This window comes from Henckelia pumila, chromosome 3, assembly GCF_033568475.1.
Source record: "Henckelia pumila isolate YLH828 chromosome 3, ASM3356847v2, whole genome shotgun sequence".
NCBI lineage: Eukaryota > Viridiplantae > Streptophyta > Magnoliopsida > Lamiales > Gesneriaceae > Henckelia > Henckelia pumila.
In genome coordinates this window covers 66887004-66898263 of record NC_133122.1, presented here as the reverse complement: position 1 = coordinate 66898263, position 11260 = coordinate 66887004, and the positions used below count along the sequence as shown (strand labels likewise).

General features: G+C 32.9%; 1 protein-coding gene across 1 annotated transcript; it reads left to right on the top strand.

Annotated features, from left to right (window-relative positions):
* Positions 1-3730: 3730 nt before the first annotated feature.
* LOC140892817 (auxin-responsive protein SAUR76-like) lies at positions 3731-4413 on the top strand. Its single transcript, XM_073301819.1, has one exon. It carries the CDS (start codon positions 3743-3745, stop codon positions 4115-4117), a length of 375 nt encoding a protein of 124 aa, XP_073157920.1. The 5' UTR covers positions 3731-3742; the 3' UTR covers positions 4118-4413.
* Positions 4414-11260: the final 6847 nt, after the last annotated feature.

Here is an 11260-nt window from a genome sequence, read left to right as displayed (position 1 = left end):
AAGAAATTAAAAAAAAAAAGTACGTCCAACAAATACATCAATCGTTAACGAGATCGACATAAAATTAATATAAGACGATAACATACCAGAATGTATATTGAAAGTGATGAAATTATTGTTATTCTTGCAAGAAAATATTTTAGCATTAAAAAAAGAGGCTGTCCAACAAAATAATAATATAATAAAGCTTGAAAAATGAAAATGATTGATAAAGACAACACCACAAGAATTACAATGGAAGATGATGTGAATATTATTTCTTTCATGCATAAAGACGAAAAAACGGATGATAAATGAAAAAATCGTAAAGAGAGAAAAGTTCAAAATATAGAGGAAAAAACATTCGACGCAATAATTTAAACTCAAGTTTAGAATTTATTATCTATATTATATTTTTTTCATAATCAATATTCGTAAAATAACTAATAAACACATAAGATAGAAAAATATAAAATCAATATTTAATTTAATATTATTAACGCATCTCACTTATTAACAAATACATAACAAATTATATTGCTTCAAGTCATACATATTGAGCTAAAAAATAAGACGAATTCATGATACAAAACATGTCTTTATTTCTCAAGATTAATCAACAGAATAATGGAAAACCCGAGCTATAATAATTGCATATACTTCAACATCAATAGTGTGTCAATTTAAAACTACATTAAAAATTATATTTATAAGCTTACGTGAGTTATATCGATAATGTTTTAGTTTGAACTGTTAATGTAGATATATTAGTGATGACCGTAAATAATAAACACTGAAACTACAATGCCGGTTATATTGTTCGAAAATGTTACAAATATTTTTATTAGTTGTAACGTTGAAGATTATATTGAATCCATAACTAAGGCATGCAAATAGTTTTTCATTTCAATGGGTATATATTATTATATATCAATTATTGATAAAATCTACTTTATCTATTGGACGACAACACTTCAATACACTACAAACTTTTAGAGACATCAATAAAGAAGAATATAAATTTGTTTGAAAATGAATAAGATGGTTGAAATAAAATACAAAATGTTAGTATTTGTAATTTAAAACATTCAAAATTCAATGAAAAAGTTTAACAACGAAATCATTGCAGCAGTTGATTTTTAACAACACAAAATTAAAAATAAAAGAGAATGTTCAATAAGCATTGATCAAAAACGATATTGACTTACAAGTAATAAAAGACAATAATACAAGAATGGAGATTGAAGACAATGAAATTATTTCTACTCTTGCAAATAAAGATTTCAGCATAAAAAAAGAGTCTATCCAACAAAAGAATCAAATAATAAAAATATGAAAATACAAATAATTAATGAAAAAAACATCACAAGAATTGCTATTGAATATGATGAGAATATTTTTTTTACAAAGAATAAAAAATGAATGACAAGCGAAAATATCGCAAAAGAAATAAAAATCAAAATACCTTGAAAATCGTTAATTAGCTGCATATTAATTTCTTCTCATTTCAATTCATTTATTTAACCACGCTGATCGACAAAAAATGCGTGTTTCACGTGGATCGCAAGTGTATTTAAATAGTATTTTATTAAAAAATGTTTATGCGGATCGAACAAAGACCCACATATTTGAACTAATGATAATCATAATATCTGGAACAATACTCTCATGTAACATCTTGTAACCAAAAAAATTCAACCTGCAGGCTTTTTGATTGTGCTACCTAGATCCATGAAATTGGTATTCCTTTTTTTTTTTTTTTTTTTCTTTTCCCCAAAAAAATCCCCTTCAATTAATGCGACGGTTGATGGGGAAAAAAATCTTGTGCGTATTATTAATTTAAAGCCAACTCAAGATAATTAATTATGAATTGTATATAATTTGAGACGATGAGTTTGCAGTGTGACATATTAGATTGGTGCACATGTTATGCCCTAACATTGTTTGATGCACCATCGCTTTAGTATTTAATGCAATCGAAGAATTTTGCATTAAAAAGGCTTGAATCCAAAATGCTCCTAGCCGCAGCTTCTTTTGCGGCTTCTGCCCCCCAACCACACCAAGACCAACACCCCTGGGTCCGAGCCGCGAGCGTCATTAATTTCTCGTGTTGGCACGTTACTTACTCGGGTCTATGTTACATAAAAAATAGATAAAAAGTGTTGTGAAAGAAAGTTATTGAGTTACATTATATTTACGTGTTAAAATTTTGATGGAACATGTGCTTGAAACTATTTTGAAGTTAGGTTGTGCTTGGATTACTAGATTCAAATTTTTTTGACTTGTATGCATAAAAGAAATTCTTTGTAGTCAAATCGTACATGTTTCTAACAGAAGGGTCGATGCTACCCTTGGAGTAGCTACCTCAAGTAGACCAAATTAAATCATTTGGGGTGCAAATGTGATTTGGTCCATTCAATTGTTCTTAAAAGTAGCTACCTCAAGAGTAGCATGAACTGGTCCGTTTCGAACACAGTTTTACAATGTTACTAATGATTAGATATCACAGTAATAACTTGACTTCTTTGCATTTTTAAACCTTTTTTTAGTATTAAAACTGACGTAAGATCGGATATTACTGACATGGTGCTTGTACATTAATTTTTTTTTCTTTTTATATATTTCCATAAATTTCTCACGCTAGTATTGGATATTATGAAAAAGGCCGCTTCCCAAAAGCAGCAAAAAGAGAAGGCTCTTTTCCTTCTCCTCACACTCACCAGTACTCTTTATGTATATTCTTCCAAAATCATAATGCCAGTTATCACATTAAAAACTGTACCTTGTTGCTTAGGTTTTTTGCCCGCGTAGTCTATTTCATATAGGTAGTGTTTGAGAGAGCTTTTAGAAAACACTTTTCGGTTTTTCTTTTACAAAATTTTGAAATTTCGTAAAATTTTATAAAGAAAAAACTGAGAAGTGTTTTTTAAAAGTTTTCTCAAATACAACCATAATATGGCATAGGAACGTATGAGAGTCTAGACCAAAACATCTAACTCTTAACAGATAGAAAACCACGAAGTTAAATTTGTATGTAGACTAACATAATTAAATTAAAATCGAAACATATATGATCGAATGTAATACATATATGGTGAGTTTGATGTTATGGATTACTAATCTATGCATTAATAATCTTATCTAGTCTCACATTTTTTTTGCTATATTATTTATTCATTTTTCAATTATTTATATCACATCAATCAAATCATTAATTATTTATATTACAGTAATCAAATCATTAAATTTAAATTACTATATTACCTGTTATAAATAATATTATTTATATTTTATTAATTATTAAAAAAATAAAATGGTAATTTACTATTTTTATATAAAATATAACCAATCAAATCAAACTAACCATAATCTATCAATCAAATCAAATTTTATATTAATTATATTTTTTTATTTATTTTTTTAATACAATATATTACTTATCTTTATATTATTTATCTTATCTCTCACTCCAAACGAATTTATGATACTGTCATTATGTTTGTTAGCATCCGATAGATCGAGAAAGTGTGAATATCCATTTCAACAGTGCCACGCAGCAAACCCTTTTTAATTTCAACCACTCTTATTTACTTATTATTATTATTATTATTATTATTATTATTATTATATATTTTTACAAACCCAATATTTTTTAATAATAATAATATAATAATAATAAAATCAACGTAACAGGCTTTATTTATATATATATATATATATATATACACATACCAGTCCCCCTCTTGTTCAACAATCCCATACAATGGCCAAACCAGGAAAGCTCACCAAGATCAAGTCCGTCCTCAAGAAGATGCAGTCCTTCAAGCTCGGCCGCTCCAGCTCCATCGCCGCCGCCAACTCTTCCGACGACGACTCCTCCTCCTCCGCCGCCGCCTCCTCCAAGGACCTCCACGCGGTCTACGTCGGCAAGTCTCGGAGGCGCTACCTCATAACCTCCGACGTCATGGAGAACCCTCTCTTCCGAGAGCTCGTCGAGCGGCGGGGCTCCGACGGCGACCGGGATTCGATCACCGTGGGATGTGAGGTGGTGCTGTTCGAGCACCTGCTCTGGATGCTGGAGAACGCCGACCCCCAGGCGGAGTCGCTGGGCGAGCTGGTGGAGTTCTACGCCTGCTGACGGACGGACGGACGGCGGCGGGAGTGGCGGCGGTGTACATTTTGTATGAATTTACATTTTTGTCCCTCTTCGGTTTCAAAATGTTGTGATTGGTTAGCGGTGTGGATTTATTGTTACATTTGAGGTGAAGATTAACCGGCTAACCCATTTTACACTGCTAATGTTGTTATTAATTTGAGAAAATTAGCCAAATAGCTCTCTTTTTCTCTCTTTTATGTACTTCTAATAATTTACAATGTAATTTGTGTTGTTATTTGTTATTTATTAATTTGGAAATCTTTGTCGCATTCTCTTCATCTTCATGTTTTGCTCTCTCCGATTATCAATATTTCGGTACACGCGATATATGTATGTATGTACGATCATGGATGTAGAAAAAAATGTGCAAGGAAGTCATTTTTAAAATTATAAAATGAAAGTTATCATTTTTTTTTTCTTTTGAATGAATCAATTTTTAAAATTAAAATGATAGATAATAAAAAAAAAAATGATAGAAAAGAAAAGGTGAAATTACATGGGGTTGGGTGACTAAGGACATATTTTAAATCATAAAAAAATTTGTTAATATATCAAAATTTAGAAGGTGTTTGAAAGAGTTTATAGATGTCTCAAAAGACAAACTATTTTAGAGTTTTTATATATGCAACGGAAGGCGAGGGAGAGAAATTTTTCCTTGCTTGATGGGGTTGACGATGAATGTGAAGTTCCTTACCTACATATTAAACAATCCAATTGGATTCAATATGTGTTTTAAAAAAAAATGATCACAATTGAAAATCAATGTGGCTATACTATAACATTGTCATGATTTGGAGAATAAAGGGCATGATTCAAAGCTTTAAAATAGGAGTTACATGTTGGTATTTTTAATAAATAAAATCATAGGCCACACAAAATGGGATTCTCTAAAAGTGTCTAATTTTGAACTAAAAAAGGTGAAGAAAAGACGAGTTCTTGGGAAGTGTTCTCACGGTTAGTCCCATCCTCGCACATCAAGGACTCTGTTTACAGTATTATTTTAAATTAATGTATTAGCTGTAAAGACGAGCATGTTTACCAAATTTTAAAGGGTTTAGTTTATGAAATCCTAAAAAGTTTGTTATGTAGCACTAAAAATTTCAAAAGGCACGAGTTTCTACCTATAGCCTTAATGCAAGGTGGGGTTATAATCAATAATATATCGTAATATATATAATATGGTCGATTGTGATCATAATATATTTCAAACTTTAACACAGTTTGCAATCTATTTTTCTGATTTTATTATTGGGAAAGTTAAATTGACGACAAAATCGAAGAACTAGAGTAAGACTAAAATGAATGAATTCACGGATCTATATCCGTGAAACGAGTCAATCTGATCTATATCTACAATTAAAAGTAAAAAAAATTTGTCTCACAAAATTGAGCTGTAAGATCGTCTCAAGACATTTTTTTTGAAAATGAATTGGGTGATGTGTTATTGGCATTAGGACTTTGTTGATGTTTTTGAAAATTTCTCTTGTTTAAGTTGACTTCCATTGTTAGTAAGTTGTTCTTATGTTGTAGTTCGTTTTTCAGATGTGATATCAGCTTTAGAATATGTTTGGATCGAGTAGTTATTTGAAATTATAAATTATAAATTCATAATTACGAATACATTTTGTGTTGGAGATACCAAATACTATCAGTTCTGCATTAAGTATAATATGTTTCAAATTAATTCAATTCTGGTGTTGATTGAAATTCAATCCTCAAATCAAATAATTTTATCCTACCATAATCTTCGAAAATTTCATATGAAATTCATATATAGTATGATGAAGCTGCGGTGACTACTATTCTTCATATGTGCATTAGGAAACCGCAGATATGCCACAAATAAAATTGCAGAAGACTGCAAACATGATCAAGCAAAAAAAATGGTTTTTGTACAATTCGAAGTCAGGATATTAATTGAGCTCAAAATTCATACATTCAACCCATTCAGCTTCCCAAGACACAGACGCCCATATTTTGGGAAGATAATAATGTGTGGATAAATTATTTAAAAAGTAATAATGAATGGAGAAACACATTGGTTTGAACGTGTAAATATATAATGACATATAAATTAATGAAGCACAAATTTGGAGTGTAATACAAGACAACACGAGCATTATACAAACGACAAATTTAGGAAGAGTAAAATAAACAATATTTCATAATTAATTGCTTCCTAAACTTAGTTAAGTAATTGGGGAAAAAACATAACTAAGTTGTTAGAAGATTAGATTCCTAAGTAGACAAATACAATGTAATTTTATTCTTAATCACATGTTAAACTTCCAGCACCAATTTGGAGCTATCTGTTAAATTTAAAATTTTCAAAGATTCATTCACTTTTTATTTTAATTATTCTTCAGTCGGGTAAAGACAAAATTTTGCACGGTTAAGCAAATCAAGACGAACACCAACTTATAAATATTATTTTAAAAATAAATAAAAAATAAAATTTTGAAAATTGGGTAGTATAATTTGAACATTTTTTTGGAAAATAAACATATAAATTGCTATATTTAATTTTATTGTGAAACAATCTGCACTTGCCCTCCAATTTATTTCAAGGGGTTTATCTCTATGTTTGGTTTTATAATTTGTTGGGAATATATATATATATGAGTTTTGATTCCACGCACCCTAGGATGCGTGGCGTTTTACGTGCACCCGTGCCCAAAACAAATTCGATTGTTTTAAAATTTTCACGGTAGGATCGTCTCGAAAATGTGAATCCAACGATATATCATATGATTCAAATTTCAATCTCGGTAGTCGAAAATGGGAATATGACCGGAAATTAGATGAAATATGCAATTTTTGGTCATCTTTCTATTTCCAAACACTGAGGTTGAACTTTTTATCATATGATATATCGATGGATTCGCATTTTCGAGACGATCCTACAGTGAAAATTTCAAGACAATCGAAATTTTTTGGATACGGGTGCACGTGAAAACCCACGCACCCTAAGGTGCGTGAGATCAAAACTCTATATATATTATCTCTGTAAGATTCTGTTTCTTAAAATTATTAAGTTATATCACCTCAAATATTTTAAATCTTATAACGAGTTAAAAGTCACATTTCAATTTCTCCATCAATAATAATATTCATCTTTGATACTAATTATAGGACGGAATATTTTTTTAAAAAATTATATATATATATATATATATATATTAGGATCGAAAACGTGATTTTGTCATTGGCTTGTCAAAACAACGGACAAGTTTGTTCAGTTTGTCAGTTTGGGAAGTAAGTTTGGTCTACCTATAAAAATAAAAAGTGTAATTCATCAACCCGAAGCTTAGAACTGTTGCAAATGGACTTGTTTGGTCCTATACCAGTGATAAGCTTAGGGAAAAAGAAATATACTCTTGTTATTGTTGATGATTTCTCAAGAATTACAGGGGTAAAATTTTTAAAATCCAAGGACCAAACTGTTACCAACTGATCAAAATTTTAAAACGACTTCAAAATAAAAAACCAAAGAGGATTCACAAAATCAAAAGTAATAAGAGAACTGAATTTGTCAAACAAAATTTGTCTACTTTTTAGAAAGCTATTAAATCAGGCATGAGTTCTCTGCACATAGAACACCTCAAAAAAATGGAGTTGCAGCCTGCAGGGAACCATTGAGGTGGAGTTTGAACCTAAATTCACTATTGATTCTGTGAGACCTCGGTTCTAAACATCAATTAAAGGAGTAATTAAAAATAAGCAAGCATTAAAAGCCAACACATTCTTTTTTTTTTTTTTATAAAAGGGCCCGCGCGGCCGCGCCTCATCAGGCGCGGGCGTGCATGACGCCCTGGCTCATGCGCGGCCGCGCCCTTTCGAGGCGCCGGCGCGCATGACGCCCTGCCCGAAAAGGGGCGCAGGCGTGCGGGCGCGCCTCCCTGGCTGCTCCGGTGCTAGAATCACCAAAAACAAGAACATCAAGCCATACAATACTCCGAAACATAAACATGCGTTACAAACTTGATTCCTCCATTTAAAACAGAAGTTCTGGAGTTCAACAACCAAACTAAAGTCGAGAACATGCAACAACAATATAACGATGAAGTTCGATAACTAAACATGTTCTAACATAAACTAGATTGACATGCTGGAATCGACTTCTAGACCGAGTCTCACTTCTACATCTTTCCCTCGAAGCTAACCATGCCTCTTCTGACTTGTTTCTGACCCACCTGTTGCCAAGTATACATACAAAACAAAGCAACAACCGGATAACCGGTGAGAATGTTAATCCCAGTAAAAGCAACATATCAAGTAATACAACAATAAACATGATTTCAAGACAACAACGTAATCAATAACAATGAAATGAAATGCATGTCTTTAAACCGGGATATCAAATCTGATAAACGAGGGATTGCTGATGTGTTTTTGGGATCCCGAGGATGAGATCACATAACGACTCACCGACTCTCCCAATCGAGGTGGTGTCACGTATCCCACTCCTCTAGACTTTGAGCAACTATAATGAGTATGCTAGCACTAGGCGAAATGACTACGACCTAGGCCACTCAATCATAGTTCCCAAACGTCTAAACGAAAAGGGCTATTCTGCCCGCTGAAGTCAAAGTTGGCTCAAGATGAATGCATAACAGAAACATAAAACATAGCCATATAACAAGAGCTCAAGCAAAATCAACAAGAAACATGCAAGTTCCTCATGCTAGAACAAGTGTAGATGCAATATGTGATTTAAAAGGGAAAACTCGAGAACCAACTGTCCCGAGTATGCTATCCCGCTACGATGACTGCTTTTACCTTTCAATGCAGTAGTTCCAACTCTGGATAAGCTACAACCAAAAGATTGTATCAAACACTAAACAATCTAAGCAACAACTGCGGTTCAAGGTAAATCTCTTTACCGTTCTTCGTCCAAAACTCGATGACCAATGCTGCTAAATCCGGGCTTGACAACTCTAAACGAAACTGTTCAGATACAAAAGATGATCAACAATATCGAACAACTCAAGGCCCAAAGTATAACACTCAAATGGTTCGAAATCTCAAAACTCAAACTGACGGCATAACGGCTATAAACTGAACAAACCAGAAACGCAAACAGCAGTTCAATAACGATATAACCTCATATCCATGCCCAAAACAACAATAACAAGACAAACCCATCAACCTCAAAATCCAAGTTTTCGAAAATGGCTTCCAAAAATCATAAAAAATCCAAACGTCGCTCTAATTCAAAACTGACAGGATATAAACGATCAGAACTCTGTCAAGAACAACATACTCGAATCTCGAACGATTCTAACGACATCCAAAAACTAGAATGTATCTGATCGTAGAGAAACTTACGGTATAACGGAGCTCTCGCTGCAGTTATCGCTAATCTGCCTTCAGAAATAATTTCCAACGGCCGGATCGAACTCGGATTGAAATCCCAAAGCTTGAAAGAGGCGTTCCCAAGCTTTAATGGAGAGGAATCGAGTTGGAGAAGATGAGAGAGTGTTTGGACTAGTCAATGGAGTGTAGATAATATATTAAACTCAAAATTTGCACTTTAGTCCCTAAAATTTCCAAAATTTGCAAAAAGAACCCTGATCAAAATCAAGTCGGCTCTTGAACTCTGCAATCTCCGATTAACTCAAATAAACTCATTTAAGATAAAAACGGGACGTTACAGAGTCTTTCTTCTCAGTAGCTTCCTATTGATTCGAATCATTTTTTTGGTAAATGAAAATTTCGTCCATACCCATGGGCTCATGCGCTTGTTGAGGAAGATTAATTATTTTTTAAACCTGAAACCTGAAAAAGGGGGGAGGGGTTAGCTAATATGCCGAAGAAGATCTTCACATAGACGAAATCCTCCCCTTAGGATCCCCTCAGTTGGTGGACCGAAGCAAAGCTTTTGCCCTCGATCACATACATACAAGGGAGGAGGCCTTTGTATGAACACCAATAGAGGGATCCACTTAGATAGATTCTAATAACTCTTTAAGAGGTCCTATTAAGCCATATAAAGACCATAAAGAATCCCTCAAGGATAGATATATAGCTCATTAACTCCTTAATTTATTAACTCATAGCTATTAGACAGATAGACCCATTACGTCCACAAAACAAAGGAAGAGAAGCTTGGTTCTATACCCCCTCAATCCATGAAGGAACTCCACAAGTAAGGCCCCCCCCCCCCCCCCACTCTTCCTTGATCACAAGATCATCTGTCTGTGATCCTCTGACGATCTCATTCTCTCAGCGATCCATGCCACTTTACGGTCTTGCGAGCAGATCTTCTCACTCTCAGAGCATTATGAGTTATTTTGATTTACATTTTATTTCTTGGCAGTAGTTGTACTTGTAAATTTCAAATATAATATATCTTGGGTAATCAATTATAAGTTTTGGATTTAAACAAATAGTTAATGACAAAGAACTAAATTAAGTTAACCGGACTAATGAACTTGGTCCGTGACCTTAACTGAAAAAGTTCATAACTTGAAAAATCACTTAACTGGAAGAAGTTGACTGAATGAAGTCCGTAAGTGGAGTTATTACCCTGATTTGATAGGATACCTTAACTTGACCAATTTCTTAACTAGACAAGGACACTCAACTGGACGTAACCATAAGGTCCATAACTGGAGAAGAACCAAAACTGAATGTGATTTTTTTGAATTATGGGTATAAAAACACTTATTTTTAAATAATATTTTTTAAAAAATTTACAACTAGTATTTGATGTTTTTTTAATATCTTACATTATTTTTTTTATGGTTAAATATCTATTTATATTATTCATATTATTTGAAAATGTGATTTTTTATCCAAAATATAATAGTTAACATCAAAATTTTATACGATTTGTCTGATTGTGACATTTATTATTTGTTATTGTGTGACATTTTTGATATAGTTTTTTCAATCCCAAATATTAATGTTGTTTTTTTAATTGTTTTAAAATATTGACGGGTTGGCCCGCTTAACCCGCAACCCGCGACGGGGAGGGGTGGGTTGGGGTTTTTATGGCCCGTTTGGAGGACCCAAACGGGTAGCGGGTCATGGAGGGGCGGGGCGGGCGGCCCGTCTGACAGCTCTAGTAAGTACTTAGTAAGTACAGATTGAGATATTCAGCTGAGTATGCATTCTTATGTG

Bases quoted from the DNA above. Each gene is read 5' to 3' on its own strand.
- LOC140892817 (XM_073301819.1), top strand. From the start codon at position 3,743: ATGGCCAAACCAGGAAAGCTCACCAAGATCAAGTCCGTCCTCAAGAAG.